Source organism: Myodes glareolus, chromosome 3 (assembly GCF_982192425.1).
Source record: "Myodes glareolus chromosome 3, mMyoGla1.1, whole genome shotgun sequence".
In the NCBI taxonomy this organism is placed as follows: Eukaryota; Metazoa; Chordata; class Mammalia; order Rodentia; family Cricetidae; genus Myodes; species Myodes glareolus.
In genome coordinates, this window is record NC_142028.1 from 125,704,492 (window position 1) to 125,727,972 (window position 23,481).

The following is a 23,481-nucleotide window of genomic DNA, read 5'->3' on the forward strand; positions in this document are numbered from 1 at the left end:
AATCACATCGACCAAGGCAACCCAGATTCAGAACACACTAGAATTCCTCCTCTGAAAAAACAAAACAAAACAGAGAGAAAGGAAGACAGACAGACAGACAGACAGACAGACAGACAGACAGACGTGGAAGTTGAAGGAAAGCTATTTGAGGGGCATAAGAAAGAGATGTTGAAAGAAGAAGATAGTTGCTGGAAAAGAGAGCAATGGAGAGAAGCAGAAGGACAAGTACCAAGGGCTTTCTTTCATATTTGGAATCTATATTTAAATATATGCTTGTACGACTTGTTATGGAGAGAGAAGTAGGTATAGTATCATTTGGGAAAGCAAGAGTGGGTAATAGGGTGAATATGAGAAAATTATAATACTATATAAATATTAAACTGTCACAACAAACCAATTCTTTGTGTAATAATTTAAAAATTAATAATAAAAAATAGGCTTATGCATTAGATAGATAAGTGAGAATGCAATTGTTTCTACTTCAAGGCTTCACATTAGGTCTGTTATTAAGCGTGTACACCCATGAACTTCCTGAAAGTGTTCATTCATTCATTCACAAATGAATTCATTTTTTCATTCATATTTTTACTCATTCATCACTGCTCACTGGATGTAAAATGGTTTCGAACATACAAGCCTTGAAAAACTTCAGTGATCAAAGTTTGCATGTATTTTAGTTATATGTAGATTTAAGTCCAGAAGACCTTCCTTTTCTCTCAAACCAGGCTAGCACCACTTCTGGGCTTTCCTATAATCCTTCTTTGCTCCTCATGGTGCTTTTCAAGCACAACTGTGTCCCCAGCTCCTCTCTGTGCCCTTTTAAAACTGGGGTAATGGAGTGATCACAGCTATATCTAGTCTAAACATACTGCACGGCACAGAGCAGACACTGCACAATATGTTCACTGAGACATCGGAAAATGATTATGCTGGATTTTGACTATTTAGTGAATGAATGAATGAATGAAAAATGAATAAGTAGAGACTAGTTATCTTTCGTTTTAGATCTAATAATAACTTGTGAGTGAGTACACACCTTGTTTGTCTTTCTGGGTCTAGGTTACCTCACTTGGGATGGTTTCTAGTTCCATCCACTTGCTTGCAAATTTTAGGATTTCACTGTTTTTTACCTCTGAGTAAGTAGTATTCCATTGTGTAATTGTTCCTCATTCTCTTTACCCATTCTTGAGTTATGGGGTATATAGGTTGCTTTCAGGTTCTGGCTATTACGAATGATGCTGCTATGAACATAGTTTAGCAATTGTCCTTGTGGTATGAGTATACATTCTTTGGGTATATGCCCAAGAGATGTATTGCTGAGTCTTGGGGTAGATACATTCCCAGTTTTGTGAGAAACTGTCACACTTATTTCCAAAGTGGCTGTATAAATTTGCATTCTCACCAACAATGGAGGAGTGTTCCCCTTACTCTGTGTCCTCTTCAGCATAAGCTATCATCACTGTTTTTGATCTTAACCAATCTGATTGGTTTAAGACTATATCTTAGAGTACCCAGGAATCCACAAGGATGCCCCCATCTATGACATTAAGCAATAATGGAGAGGGTGCCTATACTAAGACTGATAACCACCTTAATTGTCATCATAAGAATCTTCATCCAGGAACTGATGCAAGAAGATGCAGAGATCCACAGCTAAGCACTGGGCTGAGATCCTCCAGTCCAGTCAAAGAGAGGGAGGAGTGATAATATGAGCAAAGGGGTCAAGACCATTATAGGGATATCTAAAGAAACAGTTGAGCAGAGCTAGTGGGAGCTCACTGACGTCAGACTGACATTGGGAACCCTCATAGGACCAACTAGGCCCTCTGAATGTGAGTAACAGTTGTGTGGCTGGGGAAGTCTGTGGGGCCACTGTCAGTGGGATCAGGACTTATCCCTAGTGCTTGAACTGCATTTTTGAGCCATTTCTCTTTGGAGGGATACCTTACTCAGCCTAGATATAGTGGGAAGGGCCATGGTCCTGTCTCAAAGTGTTGTGTCAGACTTTGTTGACTCTTCATGAGAAGCCTTACCCTCTCTGAGGAGTGGATGGGGGTGGGGTGGGGGTAAGGAAGGCAGAGCAGGAAGAGGGTAGGGAGTGGAAACTGTGGTTGGTATGTAAAATGAGAAAAGTTTGTTTGAAAAAATAAATAAAAAGAAAAAGAATAAATATCACAACAAAGAATGGGTGAATGGATGATTAGGGGATAAAGAGAAAGATCTACAAATAAATGGGGCTTCAGAAAAAAAAAACCCTGAAAGTCATGATTCAGCTGAAAAACCACTTAACAGCCTGTAGGAGCCACCTGGGCCTTCAACTGACCCTGAGTTAGGCTAAATGTTGGCTTAAGTTGGCATCACATGTCTGTTTTTACATGTCATATGAATATGTGTTTATTTTTGTCTTTTTTAAACTTTGTTTTAGTAATCAATGAAAGCAAGGTCTTTTTTCCTGCTCTATTCATTATTGTATTTCTAGCAACTGGAAAATACCTGGACTTCAGTAAAAACCATCAAAGTATTTACTGAAAAAATAACTGATGAGTAGACAAAAGGCTTCACACTGATGAACATGGGTCCTGAGCATTTGGAGTCCAAAGGAAGAGTTTGGAGTCTGATCTGTAGAATTCTGGAGTCAGAGTTACAATATATCTTATGAATGAAATTTCTTAGAGTTATGCTAAGAATGTCAGGAAGATAAGGAAAAATGGGCATATATAGAGTTGGAAGAATGCCAATCTAAATATTAGAGAATTATAAATGCATACAACGAGATATACAAAGAATTGACTTGGGAGACAAAGATGTGTAAAGATCTTTATGTTCCTGCATTTGAAAAGAATGTGAAGAGAGAAGGACTAACCAAGAGAATGGCAGTTAACACTCAACAGAGTCACCCACTTAATACGCCCCAGATCTGTCACTTGATAGCTGTGTGGACTCTGTCATCTGTCCTGCCTTGGTGTTTCAGGTCATTATCTATAACCTGGGAGGGAGGGGATGCTGTAACTACTAAGGTCATGGAGGTTATCTACGTGAACCTCTTAGTAAGTGTTTGACAAGTGCTTAATAAACACGTAGTAAGCTTAAGGTTCTTTGATTCTCCTTGAATGTTAACTTCCTTCCATTCCTCCATTCCAGATCCACTAAAAAATATTTACTGAGTGCCTACTTTGTGGTTGGAATGGTTCTGGGTGCTCAGAACACATCAGCAAACAGACAGAAGAAAAAGTAATGCAATATTTGAAGAACTCATATTGCAGTTGTGAGTTTATATATCAATTTTTTAATCTTTTGGTGTCATCAAAACATCATTTACAGAATGTTGTGGAACAGAGTTTTTGTATACTGTGAAAATGTGTCTTCATCAAGACGCCTTTTGATTGGTTTAATAATGAGCTATATTCTGGCCAATAGCCAGGCAGAAAGGTTAGGCAAGACTTCTGAGCAGAGAGAAAGAAGGGATGAATCACGGTGCGTGAGAGAGACACCAGAGGACACAGAGAGGAAACAAGGGGTGCGAGATGGAAGAGAGGTGATAAAACATGAGGCAAAACATAGATTAATGTAAATGGTTAATTTAAGTTATAAGAGTTAGTGGGACACGTCTAAGCTATAGGCTGAATTTTCATAATTAATAAGTCTCTGTGCGGTTTTCTGTGAGCTGGCAGCGCAGACAAAAGTACATCTACAACAGCAGTAACATTGCTTCCCATACAGCCAGAGACCTTGAGAAATTAGCAACACCCCTTCTGCATTTCTAAGCACAGAGTGCAGCATCAAACAGACAGCTAGTGAACATTTGAGTATTTGTTGACTGAATTGTTAGTTGGATGAAACAGATACCAAAATGAGTGAGTGATTCCTCATTTAATACTTCACATCATCTATCATCTATCTATGTATCATCTATCTATCTATCTATCTATCTATCTATCTATCTATCTATCTATCTATCTATCTATCTATGTATCATCTATCTATCTATGTATCATCTATCTATCTATCTATCTATCTATCTATCTATCTATCTATCTATCTACTATCTTCAGTTAGTTTTATATAGAGTCTTCACTTTGGGGAAATCTAAGGGCTGTATGAAAGCCAATTAAATTGAAAAATAATCTGTTCCTTTTTTTTCCATTCAGGGTCATAGAGAACCAGGAATTATGTATTTTTTGATACCAGCAATAGGCCACAGGAGTTGATTGTTGGCTGGCAGCTTCTGTCTTGCAATCCCCTGTTCTACATCTAGAAATCTGGACAAAGCAGCACATCCTTCAAGCTCTTAGACTGTACCTTCTGACATGAGAGTATAAGGTAGAGTGCCTAGGAGAGAGAGTTTGGAATTAGATCTGGGACGTGAACCCGACTATGAACTAGCCATTCAAGGTTGAATACAACATTTCGAAGCGTGATTTTACAACCTGTGTTCTAAGCACTTAGAAGAAACTTAAAGAAGTGTGAACAGTAAATGATTGGTACTGGTCACAGGTAACACATCTCAGTGAGGTTTTCTAAGCCAGTTAGAGTCTCGTAAGGACTTATTATCCTAAGCAACTCCTGTTGAATTCTTTTAGTGCAAGAAAGTATAAAACTCACTTTTCCTAACCTCTCTCTGTGTAGATTTGTCCACAGAGAAAATGTTAATGTGCTGGCCCTTCATTTTGTATTTTATAGGATTGAAAACCAAGACCCAAAAGGTGACATAATCTGCCTTGGTGTCACACATTGAGTTAGTTAGTTATTAGCAAAGTTGCTGCTGGCCCTTTAATTCTGATAGTGTCAATTCTCATACTATGTAGTGTTTGGCTTAAGTAGGTGAAAACATTCCACATTTCTTTCTTGTCCTTGCCAAAAGTAATTAGTCTACCAGAAACTTCCATGGAGTAAGCAGAGAGGGCTCTTTCCATCAATGTCTACCTTGGAAAACTATCTCTAGTGCAGATAACAGAAAGAATAAATATTTTTGTCGGGAGAAAAAAATGGATTCTAAGGTCAAAGGGAATCACGTAATGGGTTGAGTCAGAAGAAAAAAGACCCCCCCTTCCATACCAAACAGTCTTTATACAGAATTTGTATAAAAGCCAATTTATATAATATGGAAAAAATAAAAGCAGCAATCTCTCTCCCTGTCTCTCTCACACACATATACATACACACGTGTACCATTTGTGGTACGGTTCCATAGTCACACTACCGAGAGATGAAAGTTGTGGAAGTTGTGCGTGGACTTGAGGCACTCTGTTTTCCTTCTCTTCCTCAGTGAGTCAGGATATAGTCAGTTGAGAAAGCCCAGTCCAACCCAGCATTAATCTCCAACAATTTTATTTGTTGATTATCAAGAAAGGCAAATAGGAGGGGCTGGAGAGATGACTCAGTGGTTAAGGGTGCTTACTGGCCTTTGAGTGTACCTGAGTGCCATTCATTCCCCTTCACCCGTACGGTAGCTCTCAACCTTCTTTTGTTTCTGAGAGACCCAGTGCTTTTCTCTGACCTCTGTGGGCACACATGTGGTACGCATATGTTCATACAGCAAAACATACACATAAAATAAAAATAAATACCTTTAAAAACCAGGCAAACAGGAACATTAATCAGTACCTGAGTCTGACACTTGTCACATATAAGGGTCTATAAAGAAATGTTTCATTGTAAAATGGAAAAACCAAATAAAACAGAACAAGTGGTACATTAGGATTTTGACCTAACAGCGGTGCTTTTTGATGTAGAGTGGCAGAGGAATCACTCTTTCTATCACAGAAACTCTGTGGGGTATCCTCTCCTCAGCACTCAGGAGGAGTGCTTTCCTTGGAAGGGGAGTCTGAGTGGTTCTTGGCATCCACAGGTCTCAGTACAGATGACTACACAGATTGCTTTCCTCTCATACTTGCAAATTGAAAGAATGCCTTTAAGAGTGAAAGAAAATTTGGCGATTCCTAGGTCTTAGAGCTCACCAAGAGTAGTGGTTGTTAAAGTATAACCAGCAAGAGAATCACCTGGAGAGGCCGTACACATGGGATTTCTGATTCAGTAGGCTGGCCAGGGCCTGAGAACCGGCCTTTCTGGGTTCCCAAGTGAGGCTGGTGTACTTGATCTGGGGCAGTATGCTAGGAGCTAAGACACTGCCTAAGTGCAGGCAGCCTGAAAGTCCATGACATAGTATAATCAGTTCATGAGATGCTTATAAGTCCTGATCTTCAGACCTTACTATTAACTAATACCCAGGAGGAAGGTGGGAGAGGGAAAAGGTTAGAACAAGGCTATTTAAAAGTATTTCATGATTTTGAAATGAGCAACCTAATTTAAGAACCAGAATTTAAGTACAACCTCCCTCTTATAGAATTGAGGCATTTAAAGGCTAGAAAAAGTGACTCATACAAGATCCCAGAGTGAGTTAGGGACTTGCAGAGAATAGCATCCGGGGCGCTTTTTCTTCTCGTTCACTTCCACCACTCTGCATTTATCAAACCCATGTCAGCTCTCACAGACTCATAAATCAAAGCGAAAAACGAAAGCCATGTTTAAACTGAGGCTTTAAGGCATCTACTCTTGCTTTCCGCTATTGTTTTATAAAGAAATCTTAAGTGGCTACAAATTTACAGAATTTTACCAGCCCAGACAAGTGAGGAGATGGCCAGGACAGGGCTATGGAATATTTTCCTGGAAAGACGATGTACTTAAGTTTTAAGTACATTCTCAAACACAAGCCAAGTGCTCCCACTGAGTCCTTAAAGAGATGGTCTTCATCTCCCATTCAGTGCGGGGCAGCATTTGGCCTGAGACGCGTGCATTCATCGTGGGCATTTAAAGGGAAGTGCTGGTAAAGTGTTTGAAAGTGGTTCTGTCTCATAAAAGGATTAAAAGTTTCCTTCCAGTACTTGGATTCCATTAATGATTGGTTTAGTAAATATTTTTGAGTAGACAGAATAGAGATAGTGTCTTCTATCATCTTAGAACTGAATAAAGAACCACACAAAACTTGCAGAAATCATGGAATTCAGTATTTTCACCAGAAAGAAGAAAAAGGAGTGCTCAAGAAGGGAAGCCAATTTACCTCATATTAGTGAGTGGGCTGACTAGGGCCAAATATGAAGCATTTGCAGCCTGGGCTATTGTTATTTCCATTATTCAAAATGTTCCTACCAGCATTTCTTGTACATAGAGAGTATTACATAAGGTTTGTTGTTTGACTGCATAGACTCTTTATGCTCAAATTAGGCAGTTAAGTCTCCACTAGATTTTAAAGCCTAAAATAGAAGTTAGACAAATCTGATAGAACACAAGTTGGATGGACTGACTCGGAATTACATTCCAATCTCCCATCTCACCACTCTCTAGACAAGTAACCTCACATCTGAAAGCCTTCTTTTTCTGCCTATGAAAATTGATAATGACTGTAGGACTTTGATTATAGAATGGGCAACAGGAATGAATGACACTTTATTATAGACTTTTGTCTGGTAGACAGGATGCTATCTATGATTTGAATCTTAAATATCGCCTGAGAGTTCATGTATCAAAGGTTTAGCTCCCATTGAAGCAGAGTGCAGAGATGTGGGCATTTGAGAAGTGATTGGATCATGAAGTCTTTGATAACATAAAGGAATTAATGTATTCATGGATTCATAAACTTATTGAACTCTGGAGAATGGATGCTATTATGAAAGTGAAGCCTTCTCTTTGCTTTCAAGATAACATAAACATCTCTGCTCTACTTTATGCTCTCTTTTGTGGTGTTCTGTTCTGCCTCTAGCAATGGTCAGGAACAGGTCCAAGTGATAATATTCTAAAAGTTCTGAAACCAGAGACAAGATAACCTTCCACTTGATTTTCCTCAGTTCTTTCTTTCTTTCTTTCTTTCTTTCTTTCTTTCTTTCTTTCTTTCTTTCTTTCTTTCTTTCTTGTCATAACAACAGATAAGTTATACACACATACACCACCACCACCCCAACCACCATTGACCTCATCACAAGGTATATTTATTATAAGACATCTATCTTAAGAATGAAAAAAATGCTAGAAAAGTGCTTAAAAAGTAGGTGTTGATGACAAATATAGTGAGCGCCTCCTTTTCATCTACAAAAGCAGTTAGGGACCCCTACAGCTGTAAGATACTTGACGATCAAAGAAGCTAGGAACTTTTCCCTACCTCAGGAAATAAAACAAACAGAAAAATGGTATCTAGAAGTATTCAAAGTCTAGACATATTTTATGCAGCTACCTAGGTGTGTACCCAAGTTCCAATGAAGTTGCTACTACATCATTATTTTTCTACACTGGAGAAGCAATCAGAATGTGCAAATCTACTTCAAGTTATATAAAAAGAAATCATTAGTAAAGTTCAGCTCTCCCCTTTTCATTAGTAATGAAAGACTTTTTCATTGCCATTCACATCCAACTCCCGTGTTTGCTGTTGGAAATACCAAATTGTGAAGAGATAAGTGAATTTCACAGAGAAGAAATATCTCTACTCCTGACCCCTTTGATTATTCACGGTCCTTCCCATTGTACCAATTCTGCCTTATTAAAACAAATTCTTCACTCAACACTGGGATACAATCTCTAGAAATAAGTCTAACTGAGATGAACTTTCTCCTTCTAGTCCAGGATTTCTGACTTTGCCCACATCTCTCCACAGCCCATCCATTACATCAGCTTATGCTAGAAGCAGGCACTCACATGTCCACGAATCTTCTGTTGAGGTGTAGCAAAGAGGCTATGTCTTCCTGAAGAGGAGGGTCCCGGAGCACTTTATACTGTAGGGGTTTACACTCCAGACAGAGTGGACTGTCTGAGGCGGAGGTCAGCATGGCTGCATCAATCTCTAGGTGTTCATCAAGAGTATAGATCTGGATGCCATACACTTCTTCAGTCACTTCTCGGAGTCTGACGGTCAGTGGGATATCACAGAACACATTTTGAGGACCCAAAGAGATGTTTTTTCCACTGACCGTCAATAGTTTGATGTCATTGACAGCTCCACTAGAGTCCCAGTCAGTGGAGACAAAGGTCACCCAGATGGTCAGAGACTCAGGGACCAACGGGTACTGGAATTCCAGCTCAAGGTGGCAGCCTTGTGGCTCAGGACAAGCAGGAGGGACTGTATGTGGATTGACTGCTGAATTCGGACTCCAGGTTCTGACACTGGATTTACATGGCTGTTCCACATCTGGATGACCTATGGAGAAAGAGATGCAAATGAGCTCTTGCTTCGTTCTAGTTTTCACAGTTTCCCCTAGACCCCAGAAAAGATCTGTGTGATGAGAACTTCGAGATAAAAGAGTGGATCTCAGTGTCATGGATAATCTGCTGTATACAGAGTTCTCAGCTCATCCTTCACCCTACAAAACAGAGCCCAAATGAGTCACTTAAGGGAAGTTCAAATGTCCGAATACTGAGCTAATACTCAACTTTCCTTCCTAAGCTTCCATTCAGAGGCTTTGATGCCTTGTATAGAAATAAAGAAGAGATCCTTTCCTTGAAGACTTTCTCTGTCCCATGAGCTTGTTTAATGATTGAACAGATTAATCTCTTAAACGAAGCAATTAAGGTTCAAAAATAGAACGAATTGAACAAAAGTCTATACCATGCAGTCCTTGTTAAATGCAGGGATCACTGAAATTAGAGTCCCGCTGGTATCACCGATGTTGGTTCAACCTATTTAGACTTACAGAAGCCCCAGAAAATACCCATCAGAAGAGGAGAGCAAAATTGGCCTTGCCTCTCAGACAGAGACTCAGAGGAAACTGAACTGTGAATGACAGACCTCCAAGTCAGACTTGAAACCATTTTATCTCTCGTCCTCCCTTCCCCTACATGAGGTCATTCCATACCACTGAGATTCTCCGAGTTCTGTCTGCTTTGACTCAAGGACAGTGGAGTGAAAGAAGAAAAAAAATGTGCTGTTGCTACTTTTCCTCAGAGAAAGGCTGCTTCATCTCTACCGATCTCAATCTGCTGCAGCTTCTAAATTCTTCTCTCCTGAGGTCACATCTAGACCTTGGGGCTCTCTCCCGTGCAGCTGAGAAGAGTAATCATAACTCAGTGTGCTGATGGGCTCTATTTGTTTAAGTGAGAGAGAGACTGTTGGTGAGGACAAGAGAGAATTTCAAACTGGATTGTCAGTCATAGCCTCTTCCCCTAAGAATCACAGAGTGGGAGTGTTTATGTTGTTATTGTTGGTGGTGTGTGTGTAGGGAGAGAGCATGGTGTATATTTCTAAGCCAAGAGAGGAAGAAAAACAACCTTAGTCTGACAACACTTTGTGGTAATGTTACAGGGTAACAGGAATCACCATAACATAAGCATTAAAGATCTAGGAGTGTGTGTGTGAGTGTGTGTGTGTGTGTGTGTGTGTGTGTGTGTGTGTGTGTGTGTGTATGAATGGAGGAGTTATTACAGTGAAGGTTTTTAATATGCTGTGCAGTATTATCTTTTCCCACGGAGGAAGAAGTGAGATGTTACAAAGTAGAGATGGCAAACGAGGGCATGGAAAATGCACGAAGACATTTTCATACATCACACACTGGACCAAGAAGAGAAAATCATGGCTAGGAGATCTCCTCCAATACACCTTGGTTAGTTTCATCCTCCACCAACAGCTGCTGCTGTCTGGAAGCAAGTATTCATTTCAGGAGAAAGCACAGAGCCTTTTTACCTAGGTGAGATCTTCCTATTTACTCTACAATCCGCCATATTTCTGACTCCCAAGTTCGGATTTGGAGGACACACAGACCTCTTGTTCATCCCACTTCCATTATCCAAGACAGCAGCTTACAGGATATGAAAAACATTGCCTAGTCAGCATTTAACTTAAATGACTTTCATCAAACTCTTATAAGAGAGTATCCCTGTCTCTCTTCTACATATCTAATTGACTCAACACTCACAGCCTTTAGTTAGTACGGTACCTGGTCTGCAGAGAATACACACAGTAGATATTTGATCAGTATTTGCTTAGCAAAATCATTTCTCTCTTGCAAATAGGGTATTTAAAAAAAAGAAGGAATTTTAAAGTCTGCTGTCCAGTGCTTGGGTGCAGGTGAATATTCCATCCCTTCCATGTGCTTTCCTTGGAATTGGCAAGGGATAAAGTGGTCTGTCTCCTGACATTGGAGAAAATGACTGTCAGTGGTAGGAAGCCACAGAAGAACAAAGATAATAAGTATGTTTGGTTCATAATTCCTGTTTTCTTGTTTACCAGCAGAGGGACCAAATGCTTTCCAAATGATAAGGTAAGTCTGATCAAAATTTTCAAATAAGTACAAGGAGTAGAAATTTTAGCAAAGTTTCTACTTGTCTTGTTATTAGAGACAGATTCTTATATATGAAAAAAAGGACCACAGTGATCACAAATTAACACTTAGCACCAAGCAGCACACCTATTACTCATACTACAAGGCTTCATACACCAACCAGACTCTTTGTGTGTGTACTGCGCAAAGCACATTGCATGTCTTACTGTCTTGTATCCTGGCAGCAGATCTATAGCACTGACTGTATTAAATACATTCTACAGAAGATAAAACCTAGCTTCAGATGGCTAAGCAATTGTCTTACAGTAATAGAACATTATCTGATATTGCTGGTCCAAGCCGTGTGACAGGCTTTGAAGCAATGATGGTTGAATTTAAATCTCAACTGTTCAACTTCAGCTGTGTTACCAACTTCAGTGTTACCCACTTCATAAGATAGTTATAAAAAGGAAATAGAATGAGATCTTTAAAAAATCTCACAAATGTATTAATGCTGTCATGAGAAGGAATGAGGACCTAGGGAAGAACGTCTTTGTATGAGAAGCAATACAAGCACAGGCAACGGTGGAGAAAGAGTGTGAGCTAGTAAGACTTACAGCTTCACAAAAAGAGTAGTAAGTGTTGACAACCGAATAAACAGAATCCATATTAGAAAGTGTTTTGTATATCACATTGCAGGGCATGAACTGTGCACTGAGATAGATGAAGAACTCCTTGTGAGATGAAGAACTCCAAGTGAGTGACATAACATCTGTTGTTAAAAAAACACTGTTTAGAGAACAGACGCTGTCTGTTCATCAGTTACTCATCTGTCTCTTCATCCATCTGTCCATCCATCCAGCTACCAATTCATCATCCATCAACCCATCCATCAATCTGCGCCTCCCTCTCTCTATTCTTCCTCTTTCCAACCATCTATCCATCCACCCATCCACCCACCAATCAGCTATCCATCCATTCATATGTCTCTCCAAGCATTGTAATAATAATTATGAGTTCTGGGTATGTATAGTGTATAAGCTAGTCCCTGGGTAGTAGGTTTTCGGATGTTCTCTTGGTGTTCATGTAGCTTCTAATCCGGTGAGGCCGGTAAGGATATTGCAGAGAGTATACATCTATGGACTGGAAAAAAGGGACCATCAGAGATCATGAGTTCAAGTCCCTAAAGAGTAACAAAAAGTGAGCATAATTGTGTTCTGATTAAAACTGATTGGATAAATGGTTGTGAGACACAAAGAAGGGATGAGAATAGGAAGCAAAGAGTTGAAAGAAGGAAAAGAGAGAAGGAGGAAGGAGATAAAAACGTGACAGAAGAAAAAAAGGAAATAATCCAAAGAGAGTTACAAAGATCTATTAGCTGCTTATAAACACAATATTCTTCAGTATATATAGTGACTACATGAGAAAACTCATTTTTATATAAGCAGTTCACTATGAATAAGTCATAAACAGAATAAGTCATGTACTAGGAATATATTTACACAAATTTATGTTGATCCAAATTTACATTTATGAAAATCAATACAGGTATCCCTGAGCTGTTGACATGAACATAGACACAGTGCCAAGATATTTTTAAGCATGTTTTAGCACACCTGAAATGTTCTAGGAAGAACAATGCAGATAGCACTCACACAAACAGGAAATAATGAAAATAGGTGATGCCATGTGCCCATCTCCCATGGAAAGCCCAACACATGGAAAAAAATACTGCTTGCCTAAGTGATTGTAAGTGGGATTTGAATCGGTCAGATTCACCTATCTAGTTTCTGCTTTATAAATGTAATGTAGTAAATACTTCAAGAAATATGTATCCATGAAACATAGATTTTGCTTTAGAAATAAGAGTACAGCTGTTTTCGTGAGCCGAGATGAGATTTTTCCATTTGTTTTTGCTTCTGTTTTGTTTTCCTACTGTGGAGGAAAGGTAATTAATGCAGTGCACAGTCAACAGATTTCTTAAAAATGAAAATCTTTATTATACTAATATGGAGTTAAAGAAGCTCACTATAGGTTGATTGTCCATTCTGTGAGTAAGATACCATGTTGGGAGTATTTTAAGAACTTCAAAGGCACAGAACTGCTGGCAGCAGCAGGGTGAGGAACACCCCTTTTAATTCTGTCCCATATATATATTTTTAACCCCACAGGTTTATCTGGCATTGCTCATGAATTTGAGAGTTTTCTGTTAGTTTAGGAAGTCCCAAAACTTAAACACACAAAGATAAATAGGTAGAAAATGAGTTGGGAGATAAATTATAGAGTTTGACTCATAGAATAGTTTATTTCTTCAAGAATAGTAAAAGAGTCTGTGCCAAATGGATCACAGAGCACGTAATAGGATTCCTTAAGCACAGAGCGGTGTCTCCTCCTAGCAGGAATGTAGCAGATGCATATAGGAACTTCCAGGCAGTCCTTAAGAGCTAGAGTAACTCAGACATCCAGGGGCCTCCACACTTGTACTTGACTATGAACTGCATGCCACCCTTAAAGGGAGCCAGGACAAACCAGGAACAGGCTTCACTAACGGACACATTTGGCTTGCATGGAGGAGTGTTTTGGTGTCTGGAAACAAGTAGTAGAATAGTTATCAAAACAAGATGATTTTAGCTGAGGACGATCCTGCAGACTCTACCTTTCAATCTCACAACGCCGATTTCCTCCCTTCTCGTTGCCTCGGACCCTTGGCATCTCCACAGGTATCACCTGTGATCACCTCGATTCTGACTGTGGTAAAAAGTCGTTCCCTTCTCTCCACAACCTTCGTCCTTTAACACATTTACCGCTGAACAGGTAGCACGTTCTCTATAACCTGCATGCACCTTACCATTTTGCCTACTTTTTTTAATTGCAAAGCTTCTGTTGGAGATAGTTTTAAGTGACTCTTGGTGTACAGGTACCTAACGTGGTATACAAACCAAGCATCTCCTGACAGTAAGTCTTACAAATTTTACTTTAAAATAATTCTGCTGCATATGTATAATTATATGTATTAAAGGCATAAGGAAAATTGCAAACTCATAATTGTCTGATTTTATATAAAGAAGTAAATATCAACGTATAGTATCTTCAATAGCTTTGTAGAGTTGGTCAATATTTTGACTTTAAAATCAGCACCATTGAGAATACTGTTTTGCTCAAAATATAGTGCAGAGCTGACAGAAGTATGTTTAGGACCATTTCAGAAATTGCTGAAAATTCTATCTTAAGCCTGAGCAAAACTCAGTTAATTTTTAAATGAAAGTCAAATTAGCAACCCAAATATTATAGAAGAATAAATCAAACATTGTAACACAATATAATCCTGATATATAAACTGAATGCACACTGGGACACGACAATAGGGATGTATTAATGTCTGTGTTTACTGTTCTATATATGAACAAAACACTTTGAATCAAGAGTATAAACACCTCACTTCATAATGTCCAATAGTCTTGGATCTGAAGCATTTTAAGGCAACACCCACTAGCACTAATGGTGCAAGGACAAGGATGTACAAGTGCAGGTGTGTTTACTGATGTTGCACATTGCAACATGGGTTTTTGTTTCCAGACACACCCCGGATTCATTACATATTTGCAAGTTAATTTTTGGTGGTTCCAAGTTCTGATATGCAACCCTTCTATGGAGTTCCAATCTAGAGTTCATGAAGTGCTGATCTACTCTGACCTAAGGACATCACATTTTTGGGACTACAACACCATTCTTATGTGGGCATTACCCACCTCAAAAGTTCAGTACCTGTTACCCTCACCACTCTGCTCATGCTGTGAATCACATAAATGCACACCACAGTATTAGGAACTTTCCTTTGGGTTGCTTATGTCTACTTGTACACTATTGCACATCTATGAATGCAGGCATCGTACAGTTACAAATGTGTGGTGTACATTCCTTTATCTGTGAGAGGATTAATAGCGTCTCGTGCTCTGTAGCCCTGAAAAGCTCCACTGTATTCCCAGGAGAAAATGGGAAAGGAATAGTAAATGATGTCATGATAATTACAAAAATAATTCTGACTTTGAAGACACTTTGGACTGCACCTAGGACACTTCCCTTATTTAAATATTAAAATTGCTTCAGGGCTTAAATGTGTCTAGTGACATTTAGTGGGAAGCACAATTCTGCAGTCTTGGGTGAAGTCTCTTGTTTACTGGGTCTTTAGCTCTTGACTTACATGAGCATGGTCTATTTTCACCACATGGTCACTGCCCATTCGCTGACCTCACTCCTAGGGAATAGCCAGCCTAGCCTCACCTGTGCGCCCAAGACTATTCCCAGCTTATGCTCCCATGGCACGTACACAGGAAGGTGGGAATATGTTGTGCAAGTCTGCAAAGTGCTTGCAGGTGTCAGAGATGTGTAGATTTGTCTGAGTGGGTTCCATTTGGGTGGGGAAATTATGTCTACAAATTAGGAAGAACTTTCTCAGAGGTTAGGGAGTACCACAGTAAAGAAGATTATTGAAGAAATTCCTTCCCAGATGGGACTGGAACCTGAAGACCTCAGGTGTCCCTTACAGGTCTAGTAGTCTGTGACTCTGTGAGGCTGAACTGAGGGCTTCTCCCAGATATTGCTCTTGCTTTATATGCCAGAGAGATGTATTTAGAGTTCCCACATTCAAATCTCATCTTTATTTTAAGTTATTTTAGAAAAAAATATTATAGGACCATCATTTTCAATTTCACTTTCTTCTCTGATCATTTTCCTTTGCTTTAGTCTATCTTTAGCATCCTTTCCAACCGTCTTTCTAAACATATAGAGGGTAGAGAAGGAATTCTCATGGATGCTTCGCTAGGTATAGGTTCTGTTCCCTCTGAAGCACTGATGTCATGTTGTCGTACCCAATGACTGCAATGGAGTTTTGTGGGACTGGCAGGGGCCAGGGCCAATGTGTGAATGTACCAGAGCAGGGAATGGGAAATGTGATATGAGCAGGAAGTCTTGGGTTCTCTGCCAGTCTGGATTCAGGGCTAAGTGCCAAAGTGCCAAAGGCAGGGTTTGACCGAAGTTGTTCTCTCTGTTTCTATAGAACACAGGGGACGTTTTCCATGCATATACAACACAAATATGCTCTGAGGAAGTCCAGTCATTGTCCTCTTGGGACGCCTGAGTGTGCCCTCTGTACATGGCAAGATCTGGCCGTGGGTAGAGAGTAGAACAGAGGTAAGTAACAAAAGTTTACATGGGGGAAAAGGAGTTATGATACATACAAGAAAGATCCATCTAGCCTGTGTAATACCTGAAGAGGAGTTGAAGACAACTGATGCTTTAAAGTCACTCAATATAAGCATTAGATCTAATGTGACCTGTCTGTGCCAACAAGCCACTGGAGTCTGTACATTATATGAACACATGAATGTATCATGTGGCTTTGATCCTTATATAATATTTTCGTGACTTCATTTCATCATACATAACATGAGAATAGTGTACTCAGAACAGTATATATGCTAAAAAATGCTTGTTAAATTAGTGAATAGTGTTAAAGACTGATAAAGAAAGGAATAAAATTTCATGTACAGGAGGTTATCTTCTGTATGCCACATGTGTCAGTAAACTCTGACTTACCTTCTGCTTCTCGAGGACTCCAGTGCCCTGATGGTCCACAGGGCATCGGGGAAGAGGCATTGAAAGCATACTGCACCAGGATTCTGCCTTCTAGGCAAAGGTCACATGCTGATCCCACTTCTCTAGGAGGCCAAGGAAAGAGGGAAAGACACCGACTTAGGAACAGTTGAGTGGACACCTGATAGGACGGGGGCAGAGGACAGAGCCTGTGTTTACTCCCTAACACTCTAAGACTAAGAACATGACTGTAAATAAAATCCTGCCTATTGCCCAGGATGTTTTGGCAGCTGTCCTGATGATGCATACATTCCTCTGATATCAAGAAGCACAGAACCAATTGGCCAGAAGACCACTACCTGCAGTCATTTTAACTGTATATGGTATAAAAACCTCCACTGAGAATTTTTTTGTAGTTTTAGGAGCATCTTTTTCCTTATTTTTGTCCTCAGAAATAACGTCTTCGAAAATATTTGCCGGGTACCAGATATTTTCAAGGCACCAGTCTGCATCACAGGCATTGAACATGAAGAAGGTGTGGTTCCTTCGCCAGAAAATGAGTGGGCTAGATGAGATGATGCCTAAGAAACCTTCCAGCCCTCACAGTCTGCGGATGAGTGAGTCACTTACAATTTAATAGTCAAAAGTACTTTCTTTACTATGCCATCTAACTCATTTTAACAGCTTTCCAGGGGGTGAGCCAATCTCTCAGTGGGACCATTCCCAAAAGTGGAGTATTATGGTGGCTTCTCCAACTGTCTGGAGTATCTGGATTCAATCTCTCTCTGGCTACAACTTACTCTAGATTCCTTACTGGTTCTCCAAATTTGGCATCTATGGGAGGTGGTTATGGAGAAGACAGAAGAATGAATCTTTTATATTCTCATGGATCTAAAAATCTGCAAATCTGAGTGGCATCTGCTGATATTCCTGGCAACAGAATCTCTAGATGATGTTGAGTAACATCCCAACCTACTCACTGTTTCTCCAAATACACAATCGCTGTGAATCCTTTTCAGTCAGTCCCAAAATCTGCATCACTTGGCTACTTGCAAAGTTAGAAGGACAGAGCCAGATCTCAAGTTGTAGGATTTCCCCTAATAAGGAAACTCCATAATTCTGGGGTTATAGTCTTAGAAAGTATGTGTGTGAAGCTCATAGTTGGCTGGTTTTCCCAGGCAGGGGTCAGGAAATCACCACAAAGCCCACTCTGTACAGGATCTGCTTCCACTTCATCATCTGAGGGACTCCAACATTCCATGGCCCTAACTTTCCTCGTCACCCCGGCCTGGTCCCTCTTCCACATTGAGTTGCATTATCCCGCATTTGGTGGTTTTACCTGGCTGATGTTTCTTATCCTTCAAGGTTCACCTTGAATAGCTTTTCCTCGATGGATATATTTATATATAAATGTGTTTCTTTCATATATTATGAGGCTCTTGAGAAGCAGATCCATACCCTAGGCTTCCTTTTCTATCTTAGGATTCAGCACATAACCTAATGCTGGCTAGCATATGCAGTCGAATTGATAGGTGAGCGGATGCACGTGTGAACAGATGTTGGTCACCTAGACACATATGTAATGTTCATGGCTAAACTAAGCCAGGCCTTCAATCTGCATTGTATGCCTTCTCAGCACAGTAGTTGAAAAATGTGAAAGCACACATCAGTAAAAGGTTTGGGAGAACATTAACACTTGGTGAAAATAAGAAATCAAATATCTCAAGGTTAGTGTAAATGGAATGGTGGGCAGTTATTATAAAACAGCTGTAATTATGAAGTATCATGCAAAACATATTTGCTATAAACTTAAGTAGAATAGACTTATTCAAGTTTAACCTATAATGCTGTCTTGACACTATTCAGGTAGGCTTACAAAACAAAATATTGGCAGTAGTTTGTGAGTTGCTTTTGGAAAAGGAACTATCTTATTTATATCAATATACTTATCATAAGGGAACAAGGAAAGTAGAAAAAAGTTGAAAAAGAGGGCAAGAGGGGACTGGGGGATTCATCAACAGTCCCTTACAGTGTTAGCCTCCATGCGCAGCAAATCTGGGTAGCAGGACTGAAGCTAAAACAGTGACATCATGAATGCCCTTGGATGGGTTCAGAAGCTGTGCTGACCTAGACGGTTGCTGAGTTTCTCCACTTCTAGGGCATAATGTGAACTTCACTGACCTCTTATCATGTGTCTGGTTCTCAAGAAGTACTCTGATGAGTGAATCACTATCCGGCTGATAGCAAATGTGATGGGTAGTGTCCTATATAGCCAGGGAACGCTTGTGTCCTCAACGAACCTGTATACCTACACACACACACACACACACACACACACACACACACACACACACAACTATATACCTGCAGAATGCTAATGTTGACGAAGTTCATCTTTCTTTTTTTTTCTTTTTTTCTTTTTCCTCTCTCCTTCCCCCTCACTCTCTCTGCCTTTCTTTTCTTCTTCCTTCCTTCTTTCATTTCTTTCTTTTTTCCTGTCTTCCTTTCTTCCTTCCTTCCTTCCTTCCTTCCTTCCTTCCTTTCTTTCTTTCTTTCTTTCTTTCTTTCTTTCTTTCTTTCTTTTCCTGCCCTCTTTCGTTCTTTCTTTTTGTGCTGAGACAGGGTTTCTTTGTTAAAACAGTTCTGGCTATCCTGGAACTCTGTTTGCAGACCAGGCTGGCCTCAAACTTAACAGACGTCCATTTGCCTCTGCCTCCCAAGAGCTGGGATTTAAAGCATGTGCCACCAGTGCCTGAAGAGGTCATCTTTCTTATACAATTTGTCTGTGCAAAAGCTCAAAGATGAAGATAAATGTGTGCTATTGAACAAAGAGCCCAGTACCCAATGTGGTCATTTAAATTTAAACTAAACAATACAAAATATATTTTAAAAACTTTTGAACATTGGTGATATTAGTCATAGTTTCAAGTAGGACATGGTCACTATCTTGGTGAATATGACTACTAGGAAAATGACTGCTGTCTTGGTGAATGTTGATATGAAACAGTCCATTAGCAAATAAAGTTTTTTGAATGGTGTTCCAATAAACCATCCTAGATTAAAAAGAATTAGCTTCTTTTCTCTGCAGCTAGAGTGGTACTTACATGTATAACCTTTGTGGGGGAAAATTGTTCATTATTTTATGTATAAGATGTGCAGGGTAAATACTGTCTAAGCAAGGCTAAGCCTCTTCAACCTACAGATCAGGAAAAAAATGAAGTTAAAGGAGCAGAAAGAGTGGATGCATCTGTGGGGTGTTTAAACCCTTGGCACCTAGTTTCTAGTCCAGTGTGCTTTACAGGTTATGTAGCCAATTGTTCAGACAATTGAAACCACCCAGTCAACACATTTGCAAGATAGGTAAAAATAAAAGAGTTAGAAAGACCAGGGGTGGCCTTGAATTATTTATTCAGTTGCCCCTGAATGAGGACTCTGGTTGTGGGGGAATCTGAATATGTTTTTTTAAGGGAAACCCTTATATTCTCCTAGACCACAGATGTGAGAACAGCAGGAGGCCATGAGCAGGGCCAGGAGCAAGATGCTGGCATTGATGGATGGTGTGGAAAATACCCAAGGTTTTTCAAGGGAAGGGGATTTTCAAGTAGCTAAATAGTTCTGGAACCACACACAAGGTAGAAGCTAACATTTCCCGAGTGGGGAGTATGTGTGCTTGGTACATCACGGATGTCCTTTGCTGACACCACACAGGTCATGCGGGCAAGTTGGCACCTTTTTATGGAGGAACACTCCAAGGATCACAGAATTGAGAGGTCTTGCTCAAAGTCTCAACTACTGAAAGCAATGAAGCTAAGGGTGGCTGGTGGCAGTGTGTGTGTGTGTATATATGTGAGAGAGACCATACATATATCAAAGCTTCTATGCCTCATACTAATCAATTTGTAGAACTGTAAACTTTCTGCTTATGGGGGAATGACACACGAAGAATATAGTGCAACTTCTTTATAGCAATTTATTGATACCTGTGAACCAACTTCCTTTAGATTATGGTCTGCTTAGCTGCTAACCTTAATTAGACACATTTCAAAAATGTCAGTTTGAATTTAGCATGTGATAACTCCATTAGGCAATCTTGCCCTGAACGGAATAACTATTGTATATGCCTCATGTACTAACTGACAATAGGTTATTAAAAACATATTGATTAAAGCTCAAGCTGAGAGCACTATGTAATAGAGACACATCTCATTACACAACAATTAACCCTCTAATAGTTTTCCAACAATCAGATGGAATTTATTTAATGGACAATAACTGCTTTATGAAATTTAAATTGAATACATACACAGGAAGCTTCATTTACACAAGTTCCATTTTTAAGTAGAATTGAGGCCAAAGCTTGACCAAAAGTCTGATCCATCTCATCACCACAAAGAAAATAAATAAATCTACAGTCTGCTGGCGAACTTGCTCCACAGTGTCACATGAGCATTCCCAAACCCAGCTCTGAGTGCTGCAAGGCCGACTGGGGCCAAAGAGAGGGAGTTCCCACAGCGAGTCTGGGGAGTACATTTCCTTCCTAACAGATCAAACTCTTGCCTGGATGCAAAAGGAAGGTTCTAGATTCAGGGACTGATAGTGGTGTAGAACTTTAGAGTCCCAATTTAATGTGATATCATCGTATAATGTGTTTTTCATTTTAAATTTATTTTAACTCACAGATATTAACTTTGTATGCTTTAAAACTATAAAATTCTCATACAGGTTTTTAATGATAAAATAAGGGTGATTGACAAATCTATCACGTATTATACCTAACATTTTGTGCATATATGATGAAGACACTTAAAATCTAGTTTATCCATTTGAAAATATACAAAACATTATCATTCATTGTAATATCACTTGTGGCAGTAGACCACTAGAGGTTATTTCTATGGTCTAATTGAAATTTTTGCCTTTGAACAACATCTTCACTTCTCACATCCTCTGTCAGGCATCTTTCTCTCTGTATACAAGAGTTCAGCTTTATAAAACTCCACATGTAATGAAGATCAGGTAGTGTTTGTCTTTCTGAGATTGTCTTCTTCCAACAAGCATAAAGGTCTTCCAGACTCTATGTGTTTTAAATCACAAGATTTCCACACTATCTTTTAGCTGGCTAATATCTCACAGTATACAGAGGCATTAAAAAAATCATTATCTGATGAAGAATATTCAGGTTCTTTCTGCATCTTAGATATTGTGAATGCTTCTGTACAGGTCATATGGAACAGGGTGCCTCTTCTACTGATACATTCTATCTGCTTTCTCCTTTTTCATTCACGTGTGTTGTACCTGTGTTTGCATTTTTTTGTTTTTGTTTTTGCATGTGTGGGTGCACATGTGCATGTGTGTGTGTGCATGTGTGTGTGTGTGTGAGAGAGAGAGAGAGTGTGTGCATGTGCATTTTGTGTGTGCATATGTATATTCCTGTAGTGGAGGCTTAAAGCTGATGTCAAGAGTCCTCATTGCCCTTGCATCTCATTCATGGAGGCAGGGTCCCTCAGTAAAACCAAGGACTGGTTTTTGTGGTTACTCTTGTCAGCCAGTTTATTCTGGGCTCCTCTGTCTCCACTCTCCTAGGTCATGGCTTTTCAGACTTTAATGGGGCTTGGGGACATTAGCAGATTCACACGCTTGAATGGTAAGTGGTTTAACTACTGAGCCACCTTCTTTGCCTCTAGTTTGACTTCTTTTGGATGTCTATGTAGTAGTGCAAAGCTGAACCATGCAGTCTTAGCGTAGTTGTACGAGGGGCATCTCATTTGTTTCTGTAATGACTGTATCAGTTTGCATTCCCACAAACAATATGCAAGATTCTCTTTCCTCACTACGTTTTTGGGAATAGGCCATTTTAAGTTGTGAGGTAATAGATGAATCACTTCATTTAGAAGTTACAGTTTCTCTGGTAATTACTGATAATGAGCATTTGAAAAAATTATCTACTAGTTATTTACATCTTTACCCCTGAGAAATTTCATTGAACCTTATGTTTCTTTATACATACAAACAAACACACATACATATAACTTATAAATGAGAGCTTTTTGCCTCTTTTTGTGAGGAAACCTAAAACCTCCTTCACACCTCTAGTCTGGAGCAACTTAGTTAAAGCATATAAAATTCATAGACAAGGCATTCTCAAATGTGGTTGAAGGCCAGCTTCCAGCACTTTCTATTCGTGCTTGGTCACATTTCCCAGACTTTTTCAGCTCCAGTGCTCTCCTTATCTGGTATTTAAGGAAAACAATCATTCTTACACTGGGTTACAGGGAATATTAAACAAGACTCTGTACAAGAAGCATTCAGATTAGAATCTATCACATGGTAAGCACTTGACAGACAGCTGAGAAAACCAGTTAATGGTTGGCATGGCTATTGTCTTCACCATCGTCAGTGCTATACCCCTGATGCTGGCTAACCATCCCAAGAAGGGCTGGTGGGGGAGTGAGATGTCACCTGAATAATGAATAGCTGTACGGTCCCGAAATAGACATAAACGACTTTCATGAATACTCATTTTCATTATTGCACGAGTGGGGTTGTTTTCTTGAATCCATACATAGTATACCATGAGCTAGATACATATACATAGCTATGACTCTCTCTCTTTTTTTTTTTTTTTGTAATCTTATACACCCTAAGCTCCTTG

The 23,481-nt window shown here is 39.5% G+C and overlaps 1 protein-coding gene across 1 annotated transcript in view; it reads right to left on the reverse strand.

Moving 5' to 3' along the window:
• Pappa (pappalysin 1) overlaps window positions 1–23,481 on the reverse strand; it is a 234,970-nt gene that overhangs the window by 149,063 nt on the left and 62,426 nt on the right. The window contains exons 6-7 of the mRNA XM_048459342.3: window positions 16,833–16,954; window positions 8,683–9,181 (exon numbers count right to left, since the gene is read on the reverse strand). Coding sequence (XP_048315299.3) covers window positions 8,683–9,181; window positions 16,833–16,954 — 621 coding nt within the window. The remainder of the gene's footprint in view (window positions 1–8,682; window positions 9,182–16,832; window positions 16,955–23,481) is intronic.